At 42.8% G+C, this 19698-nt stretch overlaps 1 protein-coding gene across 1 annotated transcript in view; it reads right to left on the bottom strand.

Moving 5' to 3' along the window:
* The window catches only part of CACNG4 (calcium voltage-gated channel auxiliary subunit gamma 4), a 121529-nt gene that overhangs the window by 25648 nt on the left and 76183 nt on the right, over positions 1 to 19698 (bottom strand). The window contains exon 2 of the mRNA XM_089508149.1: positions 260 to 343. Coding sequence (XP_089364275.1) covers positions 260 to 343 — 84 coding nt within the window. The remainder of the gene's footprint in view (positions 1 to 259; positions 344 to 19698) is intronic.

Here is a 19698-nt window from a genome sequence, read left to right as displayed (position 1 = left end):
TGGTAGCAGCAGGATGCTGGATTCCCTGGAGTGAAACCCTCCTCCCCATCTGCAATCCCATCCCAGGAAGTCCATGAGTTATCACACTGTATGATACCAACCTTAGTGATACCACTGGTATTAGATAAAGACCACCAGTACACATATTAAATCCAAGCATCACATCCAACTGAATAATTCCAAAAAGAAATAAATCCTAAGCAACTCCTGCCCCTGCTTCCGATGCCTGTTTAAAGACATGTCTGATTATTTCACTTACGAAGAAGGTATTCTGAGCTATCATGGTCGTAGTCATTGTCTTCAGGGAAGTGGTTGATCCGAAAACAGTGTCCTTTATATATCCCTGGAAAGGAATACAAACACCAGATTAGCATACACTTGGAAGAAAAGCCTTTCTGATGACTCCTCCTTAATTTACATGAAACGATGAGGATTTGTTTGGTAGTTCCCTCATCTTTGGAAAACTACTAAAGACTACTACTCTTACTAGAACAGTAGTGGGGACCAGAGGTTTTTGGATTGCAACTCCCATGATACCTCACCATTGAATATGCTGGCTTGGGCAGGTAAGACACTCCAGTCCAAAAGCATTCAGACAGCTATATGTGTATCTAATTGGCTCTTGCTGAGTGCTGGATGATTATCTCTTCCAGCATGACTTACTCAATGTTTTTTAAAAAATAAATTTCCACTGGTAATGACAGAATGATGAAGACCCATTTGCAAGATTAAATCCACAAATATGCACATCTCTTCTTTCTGTTGTATCTTGAGTCCGCCTCCCAAGCAGCATCTCACTTCCTATTGTCACACGTAAGAACGAAAACAATGTACAAAATCACAAAATGGACACAAACAAATGCCCTTTTAATGAAAGTAACTACATTAGTATTTTCAGCCTTGCTTTCCCAAGAAGTTTTTTTTTAAATACACTACCCACTAACCGGCCAATTCATCCCATCACTTTCAAGAGATCCAGTATTTAAAATATAGTCCCTAGGGATGAAAGCAGCCTTGCCTGCAAGAAAACCTTCCTGATGGAGAGTGGAAGCCCATTTCTGATTCCTTATATTAGTGGAATCATATACAGGTTGAGTCTCCCTTATCCAAAATGCTTGGGACCAAAAGTATTTTGGATTTTAGATATTTATGGATTTTGGAATGTTTTCCAGCTGTCCACTTCTGCCTTGTAAATGTGCGACCAGGGGCACCACAACCACCTCCTTGAAGGCAGACATAGATGGCTGGACGGTTCCCTGGAGACCTCCTGTAATCAGGTCCTTTATATAAAATAAAATGGTACAGTATTTGTGGGCTGCAGAGAGATGTGGCTGGAGAGAGCAACTTGGAGGCTGTTGCTGAGGCCACTCTTCCTGCATCCTATTGCCTCCCAGCTTCTGGTGCAGCTTGCTTCCTCCCAGCCTGCCTCCCACCACCTTCCCTTGCTACCACTGCCACCCCAGTCATCAGGAACCGCAGTCTATTTTTCATGCATTTTTTTAAAAACAGATTTTTGAAATCTTATGTCTCTCCCCAGCTGTGTCTCTCTGCAGCATCACATCTCTTGTGTCTTCCTCAAGCCCACAAATACTACACCATTTCATTTTATATAAGAGAGCTGATTACTGTACAGGAGATCTCCAGGGAGCCCTATAGCCACCCTCTTCTTCCTTTGAGGTGGCGGCACTCCTGGTTGTTTGTTCACATCAAGTTTTGAGTTTAAGTAAAGAACCACCTCTTTTTTCCTTTTCTCAGAGGATGAAACAAAATTCTGGTCCAATTTTTGGTTTCTTACATCCCCCTTTTAATATGGGTTTCCTGTAAACAATATATATTACATTTTTGTTGTTCCAAATAACGAAAAAATCTTTTTGCATTTTATAACTCTATTTATTCCTTTGACATTCCATGATAGAAATTTAAGAGAGTTAGACATCTTCTAGGATGGGGTCTCTTTCTTCTAAATCTAATTCTGAATTGAAACTTCTTTCTCCTCCTCCTCCTCCTCCTTCACTGATTACAAGTCCTCCCTCCTCGCTTTCATGTTTTTCTTAGTTTGCTTGGTCCAGTTCCACTTCAAGGTCTTGTTTAGGATCTTGTCCTTGTTCCACAAAGTCATCTTGATTGTGGTCACACTTATTATCTTTTTCCTTATTAAATCCATTGTTTTTTTCATTCATTTTTTCCACTGATCTATTTTTATGATAAAAATATCTCGACTGGAATCCTTGGGTTGTTTCTTCCTCTTTTCTTCATTCCATTAGGCCTGGGAAGCCGGCAGCCAAGCGCCGGCTTCTAAGGGGCCTTCAGAGGCCTGTTAGAAGCTGGCGCGCGTGTGCGCACACACGGCCAGCTGCTGGCTTCTGAGAAAGAGGGGTAGCCTTATACGGTGAGTATATCCTAAACTCTATTTCTTTATTATAAAAGTTGGGGGTCATCTTATATGCCCGGTCGTCTTATACGCCGGAAAATACGGTAATTCTTTCTGAATTCTGTACTTCTTTTCCATGGACAGTAATCTATGAACCTGGATCAGCAATAGAACTGTACGTCCATACTGAAAATGGCATAACACCCACAACTATATCTAAGACCCTCAGGTTAGTTTGCAAGGCAGGCTGTAAGGTTACTCTGTTTTCTGAGTGATGGGAGTGACAAAGGGCCTTTGGAGGGGCTGAACCCCTCTCCCTGGCCAGTATCTATCACCATAAGGAGTTGTCTCACTCTTGTCTAATGGTAGGGCTAGCCCTATAGTGTCATGAAGTTCCTGCCACAAAGCATTTCACATGAAGCCACAATGGAGCCTTAACATTTTACTGTTGTTACTGTTGTTGTTGTTGTTGCTGTTGTTGTTGTCGTGTGCCTTCAAGTCTTTTCCAATTTATAGTGACCCTAAGGTGTTTTCTGGGGTTGAGAGTATGACTTGCCCAAGGTCACCCTGGTAGTTTTTGCAGCCCATCAGATAAACAAACCCTGGCTTCCCAGAGTCCTAGTAAAATGCTCAAAGCACTGCATCACACCACTACTCCCCCCCCCCTTTACAACTATTGAAAACAGTTTTAAAAATGAAAATCCAGTGTTGCAATTCATTTTATTTTTGAACTGTGTCTCTGATAGTCTTTGAGCATTTGGGACTTTCAGTTCTAGCTTAAGATGTGAACTCAGTCAATGCCATGACTGCTTTATGTGGATTTTAGGTGCACATGGCCAGGCTACAGCTGTGGATTTACTTTACTGCTTGCAATAATGGTTGTGAGAAGCTGCTAATCTCAGGGATTTCCAGAGTCCTTTGTGGGTTTACTAAACACAGTCTCAGATTGGCATGTGGCTGTTTTAGCTCCGTCGCTGCCAGGCTTTACTCATGACCATGTGTTCCTGGCTCTCTGCACACAGTATAGCAAATACTATCAGCCAAGTAACACCAATAGGGTGTGTAAAATGAGGCACCAGGGATTGTCACAAAATATAGCAAGAGTAGCACAAATGAATAGGTTTAGAATCATAGAATCATAGAGTTGGAAGAGACCACAAGGGGCATCCAGTCCAACTCCCTGCTATGCAGGAAATCACAATCAAAGCATCCCCAACAGATGGCCATCCAGCCTCCTCTAAAGAAGGAGACTCCACTACACTCTGAGGGAGTTTGTTCCACTGTTGAACAGCCCTTACTGTCAGGAAGTTACTCCTAATGTTGAGGTGGAATCTCTTTTCCTGCAGCTTGCATCCATTGCTCTGGGTCCTAGTCTCTGGAGCAGCAGAAAACAAGCTTGCTCCCTCCTTGACATGACATCCCTTCAAATATTTAAACAGGGCTATCATATCACTTCTTAACCTCCTCTTCTCCAGGCTAAACATCACCAGCTCCCTAAGTTGTTCCTCATAGGACATAGTTTCCAGACTCTTCACCATTTTAGTCACCCTCCTTTGGACATGCTCCAGTTTCTCGACATCCTTTTTAATTTGTGGTGCCCAGAACTGGACACATTATTCCAGGTAGGGCCTGACCAGAGCAGAATAGATTGGCACTATTACTTCTCTTGATCTAGACACTATACTTCTATTGATGCAGCCTAAAATCGCATTGGCCTTGTTAGCTGCCGCGTCGCACTGTTGACTCATGTTCAACTTGTGGTCTACTTGGACTCCCAGATCCCTTTCACATGTAGTTTCATTCAGCCAGGTGTCCCCAATCCTATGTCTGTACATTTCATTTTTCCGCCCTAAGTGCAGTACCTTACATTTCTCCGTGCTGAAATTCATTTTGTTAGCTTTGGCCCAGCTTTCTAATCTATTAAGGTCATTTTGAATTTTGATCCTGTCCTCTGGGTTATTAGCTACTCCTCCTAGTTTGATTTCATCTGCAAATTTGATAAGTATGCCCCCAATTTTGTCCTCGAAGTCATTGATAAAGATGTTGAACAGCACTGGGCCCAGGACAGAGCCCTGTGGGACCCCACTGGTCACTTCTCTCCAGGATGAAAAGGAGCCACTGTTGAGCACCCTTTGGGTTTGGTCGGTTAACCAATTACAAATCCATGTAACAGTTACCTTGTCTAGCCCATATTTTACAAGCTTGCTTGCAAGAATATCATGGGGAACTTTGTCAAAGGCCTTGCTGAAATCAAGATATACTATATCCACAGCATTCCCTTCATCTAACAAGCTGGTAATTTTATCAAAAAAAGAGATTAGGTTTGTCTGGCATGACTTGTTTCTCTGAAATCCATGTTGACTTTTTGTGATTATGGCATTGCTTTCTAGATGTTCACAGACTCTTTGTTTAATTATCTGCTCTAGAATCTTTCCTGGTATTGATGTCAGACTAACTGGACGATAATTGTTAGGATCTTCTTTTTTCCCTTTTTTGAAAATGGGGACAACGTTTGCCCTCCTCCAGTCTTCTGGGACTTCTCCTGTTCTCCAGTTCTCAAATATTATTGCCAATAGTCACAGGATCTTTAGCCTCCTGTCTCCCCCAATCTACAATTCAGGAGATTACTACACACAGATTTTAAAGTTTTAAAGCTTCTTAAAAAGCTTTTTAAAAAAGACATCTTGGGTCCCACCTTGGGAGAAAGGCAGCAAATAAATAAAGTAAATAAATAAAACCATGATTATAGCCAGAAAAAAGTGGCTATCGCATGATAGTGCCTCTGACCGTAGCTGCTACATTCCCAAAGCATGGTAAGGGCATCCCTTTTCACTGATGGGGGAAACCTCCAGGTGTGCAACATTTCTGTTGATATTGGCAGTCACATGATGCCACAGTCCCCTCCTCTCCTCCTGTTCTACTCCCCCCTCGCTATTTCCAAGCAACCTGATTGCCCTTTTTTCTATTTTCTTTTCCTCCCCCCCCCCCCAACTGCAATCATGGTAGCATAGCTCCAGAAATGTGTGAAATAGTTAAAATACAAAAATAATTTAATATGTAATAAAATAACTGAAACACATGCTGAGCAGGGAGGAAGGGTTAAGGGGGAGTCAGGAAGAGGGTGCAATGGCAAAAGTGGCATCAGTTGTGAGACTGCAAAGATGTGTGATAAGGGCTACTCAGAAACTGATATCTTTATAATTTTTAAAACTGATGCGCTTGCTGCAAGAACAGGACTCATGTGCAGTGGCATTACTAGGGGGTGTGGGGTGTGTGGGCTGCATCAGGTGATACCCTAAATAGAGGCTGACACCACTTGGCAAAAACAGGCAGTGGCATTCACCGGCTTCCCTTTTAAAATGCTTTAAGAGATTATTTGAGTGGGGTCAAACTCAGAGAAGATTATCGCACTGCGTTCTGAGAACGTTCTCATCACGTGATGAGAACGGAACGCATTTGAGTATACCGCACGTATGTGTTCCAATCGGGTTCTCAGAACGTTTAAATGTGTTCCAAATGTGTTCCAGGAGGGTACAGATATGAATGTGTTCCCAGAGAGCTGAAACGTGATGAGAACGTTCCAACAGAAGTGTGTGCGATATTCTTATCTGTTCTCAAATCCGTTCTCTCATTCCTCCGTCTCCTGATTGGCTGAAAGAATGACAGGCAGGGAGGGAGGCAGGCAGGCGAGCGACTGCAGTGAGGGAAGGTGTGTGTGTGTGAGGGGGGAAAGAAGGAGGGAGGGAAGGGAGGAAAGTTGGGACAAGTGAGAGAAGAGGAAAGAAGGGAAAGAGAGAGAAAGAGAGAGGGAAACAGGGGGGCCAGAGCAGAGAGCAAGAGGGAGAGGGTCTGGCTGCTTCTGCGGGGGCCTCTAGTGTCATGTCCAGCGGGGCTCCTGTGCTGGCAGCCTGCAGGAGGCAAGGATGGCAGGGATGCCCAGGACCTTCTCCTCCTTCCCTCCAGGAAGGAACCCACAAAAGCTCCTCTGTTTTGGAGCAACACACAAAAGCAAGCAAACAACTCCCAGAATTCCATAGCAACGAGCCAGACAAGAATTAAAGCGGGGAGGGAAGCTCACAGGCCCCACCTGGAATATTGTGTCCAGTTCTGGGCACCACAATTCAAAAAGGACATTGAGAAACTGGAGTGTGTCCAAAGGAGGGCGACTAAAATGGTGAAAGGTCTGGAAACCATGCCCTACAAGGAACGACTTAGGGAGCTGGGGATGTTTAGCCTGGAGAAGAGAAGATTAAGAGGTGATATGATAGCCCTGTTTAAATATTTGAAGGGATGTCACATTGATGAGGGAGCAAGCTTGTTTTCTGCTGCTCCAGAGACTAGGACCCGGAGCAATGGATGCAAGCTCCAGGAAAAGAGATCCCACTTCAATATTAGGAGGAACTTCCTGAGAGTAAGGGCTGTTCGACAGTGGAACACACTCTTTCCTCAGAGTGTAGTGGAGTCTCCTTCCTTGGAGGTCTTTAAGCAGAAGCTGGATGGCCATCTGTTGGGGATGCTTTGATTGTGATTTCCTGCATGGCAGAATGGGGTTGGACTGGATGGCCCTTGTGGTCTCTTCCAACTCTATGATTCTATGAAGGCACACATTACATGCGCACACACACAGGAGGCAAAAGGCTGACAAGCAGCCAAAATGGGGAATTGGGATGACAGCAGAGGACTCTTCTTTTCTAACCGGTTTAAAGAGCTGCTATGGCTGCCGGGGCTCTGCCCTTGGCCCAGTCCCCTTCCTGGCAACTTGCTTTCCTTCGGCTTGAAGAGACCTGCATGGAGCTCCTCCTTCTTCCCAGCCTTGCAAAGGAGGTTTGGGATGTAACTTGCAAGGCTCATCTCTCCCCATTTCTCTTTCTCCCTGCCTTCCTCCCGATCCCTCCTTCTTCCCTCCCTTCCCTCCCTCCTCCTTTCCCCCCTCTCTCTCACACACACACCCCTTCCCTCACTGCAGTCGCTCGCCTGCCTGCTTCCCTGCCTCCCTGCCTGTCATTCTTTCAGCCAATCAGGAGACGGAGGCGGCCTTGGTGGAATATGTTCTCGGAACGGTTTCAGGAATCGCTGTGCGGTAAAATGCAGTTCTGATCACGTTCTGATCACGTTCTAGTTTACTAATGCAGTAATATCTGTTCCAGGAACGTTCTCATCACGTGATGATACGGAACGTTCTCAGAACGCAGTGCGATAATCTCCAGTGTTTTGCTCCAAATGCTCTCTCAGAGTCACAAGAGGAGCAATAATGCCCTTTTAGGTGTATATTAGGGAATACTTGGCCCTTTAAGATATATTTTCATTTCAACTCCCAGAAGATCCAGTTAGCATGGTCAACAGTAAAGGATTAGAAGAGCTGCTATAATCCAAAACATTTGGAGAGCCAAAGTCTCCCTATTCTTGTCTTGATGTTATGAAAGGCACAATGCTGCTACTGAAATGGCATTCTCTTCCACCTGTAGAATATATCACAGCAGATTGCCTTGGCACAATTACAGTATGGCTCCATTTTATATCAATGATTGGTTGACTGGGATAGAAAAATGCCTGAAGTGGTGATGCCATGGGGTTACAAAAGGTATATACAAGGCATATTACAAAAAGGTGAGAAATAGTAAATTAATATCTTTTTTTTAATGGCTTGTTTTCCCCTCTCCAAGTCACTTAAAATATTCTGAGGCCTGCAATCACAGCTTCTGAAAGGCAGGTATTGTGGCCATTCAGCTGTTCACAATATTCTCTCCCCTCACATCCTAAAACGATAAAAGCAGAGATTCATTTTTTAAATCCTCTGCTTCTCTTCATTGGATTTGTTATATGGACTCTGGTCCATACTGTATAGTCTTCCCTCCTTATCCACAGATTTTTTTATCCACAGATTCAAGCATCCATGGCTTGAAGATATTTTTAAAAAGGTATAAATTCCAAATAGCAAACCTTGGTTTTCCATTTTATATAAGAGACACCATTTTTCTTTTCCATTGTATGCAATGGGACTTGATCATCTACGGATTTTGTTATCCATGCGGGGTCCTGAAGCAAAACCCCAGTGGATAACAAGGACTCACTTTACTTTCAAACATTTTCTTGTACTTTTTTCCATGTTGATGTTACTGTCATGGTTTATTTGAAAACAACAACAACACTGTTTCAGTACCTTTCCTGATAATTCCTAGCATGGGATTTGCCATTTTCAGAAACTCACAGGGAATCTTTTATAAGAAGAAAGTGCAATATACACACCATACGAGGTTTCAATGGGATTCTACTTGGTATTTCTGATCACATGCCTACTTTCTTGTTCCCTTGCTCTCTCATATACTGACCCATGCTACTTTGAACTATGTATACTACCCCAAACATACTGAAAGCCCCCCAATGGCCATTCTGTACTTCACAGAGAGCAGGCAGGTTTGAGAACCGTCTGGCTATGTCCCGGTAGACAGACACAAAATGATCAGAGCAGTGCTGAAATCTCTGGAGGACCCTTGCAGATCTCAGCACTGAAACCATCATTTGGCATCTGGCTTTGGGAAAATAGTCAGATACTTTTCCAAGCCTGCTTGCTTGCTGCAAGTAATGGAATGGATGGGGCTGGGCAGCTTCAGGGTCTTTTCAGTAAGGGGGGGGGGGTGCTCTGGGTGCTGCAAAAGGAGGAAAGGAATACCAACCCCCAGCACCTGAAAAATGGCACATGCATGCATAAGGTAATCTTATGTAATCATATATGGAGAGAGAAATCCCAGAGGTGCAAGCAGCATTCAGGAAAGGCAGAGGTACTAGGGACCACATAGCAAACATATGAAGGTTAATGGAATGCATCAAGAAATTCCAAAAGAAAACCAGCATGTGTTTTATAGATTATAGCAAAGCCTTTGACTATATAGGTCATGAAAGGCTATGAAATGTACTTATTGGGACATGGGAGTGCCAACACCTGACAGTCCTGATAAGGAATCTGTACTTAGGACAAGAGGCAACTGTTCCAACAGAATATGGAGAAACAAAATGGTTCCCAATTGGCAAGGGGGTCAGGCAAGGCTGTATATTATCATCCTACTTGTTCAACCTGCATGGAGAAAATATCATATGAAAATCGGATTTAGACTCAGAAGAAGGAGGAGGAGTAAAGATAGGAGGAAGGAACATCAATAATCTAAGATATGTCGATGACACTATACTACTAGTGGAAAGCATAATGAACTTGGAACAATTACTAAGGAAAGTGAAGGAAGAAAGTGCAAAGGTAGGCTTAATGTTAAACATAAAGAAAACAAAAATAATGACTATGGAGGATCTAGGTAAAGTCAACCTAGACAATGAAGAAATCAAATTAGTTAAGGACTTCCCATGGTTGGATCACATATTGATCAGAACCAGGACTGCAATCAAGAAATAAGAACACTAGGAATGTGTAGTGCAGCAATGAAAGAACTAAACAAGTTCCTAAAGAGTAAAGACATACAACTGGGCATTAAAGTTAGAATTGTCCAATCCATTGTATTCCCCATCACCATGTAGAGATGTGAGATCTGGACAGTGAAGAGAGCAAATAAAAAGAAAACCAACTCTTTTGAGATGGTGGTGCTGGAGAAGAGTGCTGAGAATATTGTGAACAGCCAAAAAGGCAAACAAATGGGTCCTTGAACAGATCAAGCCTGGACTCTCCCTGGAAGCCAAGATGATTAAATTGAGGCTGTTGTACTTTGGCCACATCATGAGAAGGCATGGCTTATTAGAAAAGATAATTATCGCGCGTTACAGACCGCCCCTTTGAGGTGGCCTGTAGGTGCTCCTTTCCCCGCCGGATCGGGGCCTCAGCTACCAGAACAGCAGCCTCTGGGGCCCCGATCCGCCGCTTTCCAGGCTATGGGGAAGTGGCAAAAGGCCACTCCCCTGCGGCCTAGAAAGGGGTGTCCTTGGCGCATCATGCCCCAAGGACACCCGACGGTGGCGGGGACAAGCAGAAAGGGGCCACTCGGCCCCTTTCTGCCTTGCATCGCTGGCGCAGCCATCTAAAGGCTGCGCCAGCAACGCAAATCCCGGAAGGAGCTCCGTTTCGGAGCTCCTTCTGGCACCGCGGAAAGGGTGCTCTATGCGCCCTGGCGCAGTGCCAGTACGTCACAACTGTGCCGCCTCATTTGGAGGCAGCGCGGTAGTGATGTAGCAATGCGGCCCCCGTGTGGAACATTTTGTATGGACTCGATCTGTACTAGGGTTACAGGCGTCCGGAAGGGACGTCCCTTTCTAACCCTAGTACGGACCCAGTCTGTACTATGCGCTCGTCTGTAACGGGCCAATGCTAGGAAAGGTAGAAGGCAGTAGAAAGAGAGGAAGACCACATGCAAGATGGCTCGACTCAATCAGGGAGGCAACAGGTCTGCACCTATAAGACCTAAGCAGAGCAGTGGAAAGTAGGGGGGCTTGGAGATGTCTCATCCATAGGGTCGCCATGAATCGAGGCTGACTCAAGAGCAGCTAACAACAACAGCAACACACATTTCACAATCTCAGCTCACAACAACAGCCAATTTCCTTCTGGTTGCTCATCTCCTCGCTACCCCATGTGGACCTATGTTCTATAAGACAGGCTTTAATTTACGTGTCTAGACTGAGAGCTAGTTTTGCGAGACTCTTGTCAGGAGATATTTAAGGCTTCCATTACAATGTAAGTCATGCACCAGCTGATGCATGTTGTTGTCTACAAAATGGGCCATGCACAAATTGGCTATATTACAGGCTGCCCAAAGAAGGACAGAGAATGGGGATGGAGTTTCAGCTGTCAGGAGACAGAGAAAAGAGAGGGAGGGGAAAAAACAGGAAACACCAGGAGGTAAAACACACATTGATCTGGTCTCAAAAGCTTTGAGAGCAGGTGGTTGCTGGATAAGGCAGGTAATGAAGTTTCCTGGAGAAAAAAAAATATGTACACAAACTGTAAATGGCTGCATCAGCCAATTGATGTTTGGCACCATGGGAGTTGAGACCTTACACAAGTGTCTGACCACATGTTGCTATTCTGCACATGTTTCCTCTTGAATTAGCTTTTCAGAAGGCAGTACTCTGCCAGAAAATAACACTGACCAATGTTTGTTACAATACACAATGATTTTTTGTTCATCTGAATGTGCCTTGGTCCTGTGTGTTTCCTTTTCCCTCCCCTCCTTCAGCACGGCTACAGGTTATAATAGTAGATAAAAAGTGGTTTGTTTTTTTTAGTTAATTGCAGTTTAGCTTGCATCCTAGTCCCAAACTATGGTTTGTTGAAATGTGGCAAGTTTGTTTGCAACTGGTTTGTTTCAGTATTGCAGGGTTAAGAGAAATCATTTTCCAGGTGGAGTCTCTGTTTGTATGTGCCTTCAAGTTACCTGTTAAACTCATGGCAACTCCATGAATTCCTTTTTTAAAACTCTCTTTATTGATTTTCCATAAAAAACAAAAAATAATGTAGCCATATTTCTTATCTTTGTTTATACATAAGCTTTCTTAACTTCCGTGTCTTACATTTCCCCGTCTAGATTTATCCCCAACAAATACATCTTAGCATATAATAAAATACAACATATTCATTCAGACTGAGTGTTTTTGCATATTCTTACACATTCTCTTTTATCCCCCATGAATTACTTAAATACTTTGTCACAGGTTTCCATTCTCTTTCCCAATAATCTGTTGACTTTCTGTTATTTCAACGTTAATTTATCTATCTTTTTTTGTTCTAAAATTTTCCCTATCTACTCCTCTATCATAGGTATTTTTTCCACTTTTCAATATTTAGCCAATGTGATTCTGGATGTGGTTACTAGATATAAGACCTTTCTGCAATGTATTTTCTCTTTATCTGCTCTTAAAACAAAGGTCATATTAAGAAGATATAGCTCAGGAGTACATGGGAATTTCTAGTCTAAGATCTCTTGTATTGCTTTATGCATTTTACCCCTCACATTTTTAACTTTTGGACATGACCACCAAACATGATGGTATGACCCTATTTTTGTCTGGCATTTCCAACAATTTGTCTCCTGTAGTCCATACATTCTCACTATTCTCAGGGGTGTATAATACAACCTGTTAACAACTTTCAAATAATTTTCTTTAAAAATTTTTGAACTTGTAAATTTATTTGATTGTTCTCAAGCCTTTTCCCAATTTTCAAATAAAATAATATGTCCTAATCTTGGGCCCATTTTGTAGCAGTAACTTATACATCTTAGATACTTTCCCCAAATCTTTGTCCCATATGATTTTATCCAGATAGTTTTGTTGAATTTTGAATTTTCCTTTTGTTATATCTTCTTTAAATTTTGAGTTGATCTGGGAATATTCAAACCAGTGTATTATTCTTCCCCTGCTTTCTAATTCCTCTTTAGGTCTTATCTTTATTTTTCCCTGTGGGTCTATTGTCAATATATCCCTGTATTGTAGCCAGCTATCTTTATCTACCCCCTAATGAAAGAAAGCTTCCTGTGTTGAAATCCACAATGGGATACCATTATAAAAATTTTCCTTAATTATTTTCCATATTTGCAGCAGTGGTTTTCTTATTGTATGGTTTTTGAATTCTCTGTCGTTTGTCTCTTTGCTATATCCTATATATGCATGCCATCCATATTTTATCTTAACGGCTTCTAAGTCTATTATATTCTTTTTATCTAATTTTATCCAATTTTGGATCCATAACATAGCACATGCCCACATGCTTGGGAATATACTGTAATTTTATATCCAGTAAAGCACTATCTCCCTTATTTGTTTCTTTTTTTAGTGTACTCCATTTAAATCTGGCCTTTTTGCCCTCCAGGCAACCCCATGAATTTCATAGGGTTTTCTTGGGCAAGGAATACTCAAAGGTGATTTTGCCAGTTCCTTCCCCTGAAATATAGCATACAATGCTTGGTATTCATTGGCAGTCTCCCTTCCAAGTACTAACTAGGGCCGACTTGTTTAGCTTCCAAGGTCAGACAGGATCTGGTGCCTTTAGGCCAAATTCTAGGTTGACACATAACATTAAATCATGGTTATTTATAAGGAGAAACAGAAGTTTCAAACTTCTCATGGCTGCACTGGATAGGAAAAAAGAGGGGAGCTAACCAGGCAGAGGAGGATCGTGGCAACACGTAGCCTGCAATTACATTTATATGCAGTTGCTGGCATATTTTATTATGATTGATACTGTTGCCCCCTAGTGGCACAAATTGTTGTTTACTCCTTTACACTGGTTGTTTTTGTACTTTAAATTGCCTTCTGTGACCTAGAAGTTTCAGTTCCTGGCTTGGGATGATGAGGTTTGTTATCCAAGGGTGCATCTACACTGCAGCAATAATGCAGTTTGACACCGATTTAAGTGCTGTATCTCCATCCTGCAGAATCTTGGGATTTGTAGTTTTGTGAGGCATCTGCACTCTTTGGCAGAGAAGGCTGAAGACCTTGTAAAACAACAGATCCCAGAATTCTGAATTGATGGCTATTGGGAGAGAGGATAATTACTGGACTCCGTTAATGAAGGGGACTTGAGGTGGATGAATGTCACATCCACTAAGATCCTCTTTGGAAGAAGAACTTCTTCAGGAGGCCTGTAGTAAAATGCATCTTCCCCCAACCTGGACAGGTGTTGTTGAGAGTGGGCTTGGGCTGCTCATTCTGGTCTTTGGATTGGTAGAGTTGAGCAGGCACCCAAAGTCCACAGCAAACAAAGCAGCAGAGGCTTTCAATTATTTATAAAGGGGTGGGGGAGAGGAAAGGAAGAGTTACTTCCTTGGGCCCGAGTTACTTGAGGGAGCGCCTAGGGTTGCCATAAGTGAGGACCTCCAAACCGGGACAAATGTAGGACAAATGTAGGGCAACATTTTCAAATGTAGGACACATTTTTTTAAAAATGGAGGACACGCAAAAAATTGAGGTTTTTTTTTTTTAAATGTTAATATAAATGCATGTTTTTAGGCATGATCAAGATGGAGGACATTTTGGCATTATTCTTAGACAGATGGCAGAAATGGACTTGCCCTCAGGTTCAACTTTACTTCTCAGAAGTGTGTACTTGGGCAAGGGACTGTGGTTTTTCTTCACTGCGCATGAGTTTGTAAAAATCACAGCAAGTTACATTGGCCGTGCCTCAGAGGCTGGTTGATAGCAATATCACCATCATCATCATCACCACCACCACCACTATAATTGGCCAAGAAAGGCAGACTTGTTAGCATTCAAAGCACCATAAATACACAAAAAATGCACTTGCATATATTTAATAATAAAAATTAATAAAATAAAATAAAAAACAAGCAATAATAAAAATTAATAAAATAAAACAAAAACAAGCAATAATAAAATTAATGAAATCAAATAAAAACAAGCAATAATAAAAATTAATAAAATAAAAAAATAAAAAGCAATAATAAAAATTTAAAAAATTAAATAAAATAAGGATTTTATATTTTTAAATATAATTTAAAAACCCCAAAATACCAAGGCAGACCTAATGGCCACTGGCTCAGCTTTCCTCCTCCTCCTCCTCCTCCTCTGGCCCAATTCTGCCCTGGCCTTCAGGCACCCTTCCTCCGGCTCCTTCCTCCTCCTCCTCCTCCTCCTCTCCCCCCTCCTCCTCCTTATGATGGCAGGCGCGCGCGCGTGGAGGAAAGCGGGGCAGGCACACGCGTGCGCGGAGGAAAATGGGGCAGGTGTGTGCGCGTGCGGAGGAAAGCAGGGCAGGCGCACGCGCGCGCGGAGGAAAGCGGGGCAGGCGCACGCGCGCGCGGAGGAAAGCGGGTCAGGCACGCATGCACGTGCAGAGGAAAGCAGGGGAGGCGCGCGCGCGCGCGCGGAGGGAATGGGGCATGTGCGCGCGCTGCCACTGGCCCCTGCTGAGGCCTGGGCGGCGCACAAGCCCTCACAGTAGAGGCGCGGTGGCGGCGGCGCTTCTGCTGCCGAGGAAGAGGAGGAAGGCGGAGCCGGAGGAGGAGGTGGGTTGGCGCTGCAGCAGCTGCATTAGCGGCAGCGGCAATGGCCGGAGTGGGCCCCCAAACCGGGAACAAGGCACGGGTGGGGGCCCAAACCGGACCGGGACCGGGAGGGGCCCCCTGAAACCGTGATTGGCACGGGGGGCGCCGGGTTATGGCAACCCTAGGAGCGCCTCTCCCTACATAATCCGCCCCGTACACTCAGAACAACCGGCAAATATCTATTGGAATATCCTAGGGTGAGATTGTCTGCAACTCACCAACGAGCATTTACATCTACTGCTCCTGCATGTTGGAATGGACTCCCTGAAGAGATTCGTCTCAGTTCTTCCTTGGAAGCCTTTAAGAAAGTGTTGAAGACTCACCTATTCCGCTTGGCATATCCCCCTGATCCTTCATAGAGATAATTATCCTCCTACCCCACCATCCTCCAATGTTATAAGTATCTGTGATGTTAATTTGTAATTATGAGATTGTAAAATGTGAGATTGTGAGCTTTCAATATGTTTTTATACGATGTTTTTATACGAGGTTTTTAGTGGAATGTTTTTATTGTATATTATGCTGTAATACGATGTGTTGTATATCTGTATTCGCCTGTGAACTGCTTTGATCTCCTAGGAAATGCGGTATAAAAATGAAGATTTATTATTATTATTATTATTATTGTATAAATAATTAGTTTTGTATTAGTATGCAAATAATTTTGTTTTGCATTATTCTAGGGGAAAGCCTGATTTTGCAAAGGGGTGCCTATTTTTGCTTTAACTTTGATATATCATCCATAAGGAAATTTAAAAGCAGCTTGTTCATGATATAATTGGGAAAGAGCAACTACTGATCCTGTTACTGCTGGAACAAAAATTTCAGCTTAATAATGTAAGTAAAGGATTTCTCAAATTACAGATCTGAGCCAAAGCTACATCACAATCTGCCCCCAAATATAAATTTAAATAAAAGACCTGGAATTAAAGAGTTATTTGGCCAAATCCGTCTATCCTTCCCGCTTCTTCCAGCAGTCCAGAGGAAACAAGCTCAGAGGAATTTAAGACTATTTCCAGCGATCTGTTTAAATTGTGAATGTACTTGCAAAGTTATTTGGCTACATTAAGTTACATTTTGGTGCTGATTATAATAATGTTTAGTCCTTATTGGGCTGAAAGGTAAGTAATTGTGTATGTATAAGCCTTCAAGGTGCCTGTCAATTTAGACTGACCTTTTGAATTTCATAAGGTTTTCTTAAGCAAGGAATACTTAGAGGTACTTTTGCCAGTTCCTTCACCTGAAATATAGCCCACCACACCTGGTATTCATTGGTGGTCTCCCATCCAAGTACAGTGCACCTGCGTCATACGCAGGTGCACTATACGTGGCTTTCTATTTACACTGAAAGCTGCACAACGGAAAAGGTAATGGCTCATGCCTTATGGTATTTGCTGGAACGGATCCTCCGAGTAAGGAAAGAGTGCACTGTACTTAACCAAGGCTGATCCTGCCTAGCTTCCAATATCAGATGGGAGCTGGTGCCTTTAGAGTATTTAGATAATTATGCAAACAAATTAATAATAGGGTTTTTTTTTTGCATCTTTGCAATGCGATGGTGTATGATGGGAGAGGGGAAGAATATATTATTGTTTTTAGCAATAAGGAAATAGTGATTTATCATTGCAATGGGTTGGTGGAAAGGGCTAGGCCTCTCACTCCTTCAGTGAACCTCTTACAGATTGTGCCTTTGTCACTGCTAATACAAGCCCTACGTGGCTTGGGCCCGAGTTACTTAAGGGAATGCCTCTCCCTTCACAATCTGCCCCACACTCTCAAAACATCAGGGAAGAGATTATTGGAATATACGAAAACTAGATTAATTACAACTTCCCTTAAAGCATGGAAAACATACAACGATTTGGTCTTTTTAGTGATTGGTAATAGTTTTGTTGTTTGTTCTATTGAGTGTATTTTTAGATAATACTGTATCTTGTATTTTATTGTTGATTTTATTCTCTGTTGTAATCCCTCCTCCTTTTTAGCACCAGTGAAACAGTAATCTATTCCCTGCCCCTTATTTTGCAGGGTGGGGCATCCTAGGGCTCTACAGGGCACCCCAGGGCTCTACTAGTGGCTCTTATGTGCTCTGTGATCTCACAACCTTGAATACCTTTGGGGGTGCAGAGGTAGTGCTCAGAATGGCTTTTCAAAGATATAGCATCTAATTGTAGCTCTGATGCTTATGTTAAATTAAGGCAGTTTTCCATCCATCTCTTGCTGGAGTAGTAGACAATATAGAGCTATTTTCCTGATTCAACAGTATGAGACTTTATTGCCTGAAGTGAAAATTGTTAGTGGACCCATCACTCCGATATAACAAATCTCTTACAAATACACAATGCATTCCCGCCCCCCCCCCCCCCCCCCCCCCGTTTCCAGCTCACACAACTTGGTTTTACACAATGAAGATGTCCGATAACCTTTTACAAATAAAAGTAACTCAATTACATCTTCCTTTATTCCACTGCTCAGATCTGGGCCTTTGTGGTTTATCTTTATTAGTGCTCCAGATCCTTGTGGCGATTTCACAAGCTACAAGAATAATAAAATTTAAAGTAAGTATTCCAGCACTAAGTAATGCCCTTTCATAACACTGACAATGTAACACATGCATGTCACAAACAATTAAATTTCTTTGTTGCAAGTACACAGTTGTCAAACTGCATCTTCTATCAAAAGTTAATACAAGCATTTCCAAATACACATCTATCTGTTTTTGTCCCCTAACCTTTCTCTCATCAAAAGAATGGCATTCTCCAACCTTATGCAAAGAGACACACATACACAGCATGAGCACAGGCTAACCTGCTACACCTTCTCTTGCCTGGCCTCCTGCCATCAGGCTACAGAAGCACAATAAATATACTGTACATGTGGTGTCTTGAGCTTACGGGCTTGTGCATGTATTTTCATAAACTGATTTATGAAACCTGAAAACTGCTAAGACCTATTACAACAGCAAACAAAATATGGCCCTTAGCAAAATAAAATAAGAGCTCCTTTTGGTGAAAGCAAAAATACCCCCCCTCCAAACTATGAACAAGTTAACATGAGGGTTGTAAGGAAATGTAGTAGTGTGGAGTAAGTCCCTGTTCACTCTTTCAGCCAGCCAAGCCCTCTCCCAGGAGATTTTATTCAATACTCCTACATGTTCTTTTGTCATCTCCGCCAACAATCAGTTAGTGTTTGATGGCTACTAAGCATGCCCAGTGCTCACAGGGCTGTTTTGGAAGCTCTTCTCTAGGGATTTCCCCTAGCATTTCTGGAAGTGTTGGGCTTTCCTCGGATCTGCAGCTATTCTCCTCTTGTACATGGATGGAAGAATTTTGAGTACCTAAGCACTAATATTCAGCTCTGAACATCAGTAGCAGAAGAAACAAGCAGGACCTGCATCAAAATGTTGCTCTCGGGAATTCTGCCCTGGACTGTGAAGGAGGGGGAGGTACACTTCCTTCCCTGAAGTGAGGCTGCAAGACCTCCAAAATGAAACTGGAAATGGCCAAGGGTTCACTTCCAGGTAGCCTTGAGCAAGTGCCATGCTCTCAGCCTGATGGGAAGGCAATAGCAAATCTCCTTTGAACAAGAAACCCCATGATAGGATTGCCTTAGGGTTGCCTGAAGTTGGAAACAACTAGAAGGAACACAACAACAATAAAGTGAAGTCAAAGGCTTTCATGGCCAGCATCCATAGTTTTTTGTAGGTTTTTTTCATACACACACACACACACACACACACACACACACACACACACTGTGTGACCCTGTGTAGGGAGGAATGATATCCACTACATCAAGGACTCAGCTCACTTCATAGGAAAAATCAACAACCTCGAACTTAAACGCAGAGGCATACTAATCAGCTTTGATGTGGTCTCCTTGTTCACCAAAGTCCCCATAATGGACACCACGGCACTCATCAGGCAAATTTTTCTGGAAGACAGCACAGCCCTGTTTGAACATTGCCTCACCACAAGCTACTTCCAGTGGGACAATCCATTCTGAAAGCAGAGAGATGGGGTAGCCATGGGAAATCCTCAGAGCCCTGTGATAACAAACTTTTACATGGAACACTTTGAAAAGCAAGCCCTGGAAACAGCACCAAAAAAGCTCACAACATGGTTCTGATATGTGGATGACACTTTCACCATTTGGAGCCATGGAGAAGAAGAACTGGCTGTGTTTCTAAAACATCTGAACAACATCCACACAAACATCCAATTCATGCAGGAAAAAGAAAAGGAAGGAACATTGCTATGCTTGGATGTCCTGGTCTCCCACAAACCAAACCAACATTTGGGCCACACAGTATACAGAAAACCTACAGAC

Source organism: Sceloporus occidentalis, unplaced genomic scaffold (assembly GCF_023333645.1).
Source record: "Sceloporus occidentalis isolate IW3139 unplaced genomic scaffold, rSceOcc1.0.p SCAF_1, whole genome shotgun sequence".
Lineage (NCBI taxonomy): Eukaryota > Metazoa > Chordata > Lepidosauria > Squamata > Phrynosomatidae > Sceloporus > Sceloporus occidentalis.
Note: the sequence above shows the minus strand (reverse complement) of the source record. Positions and strands in the feature narration are given on the sequence as shown.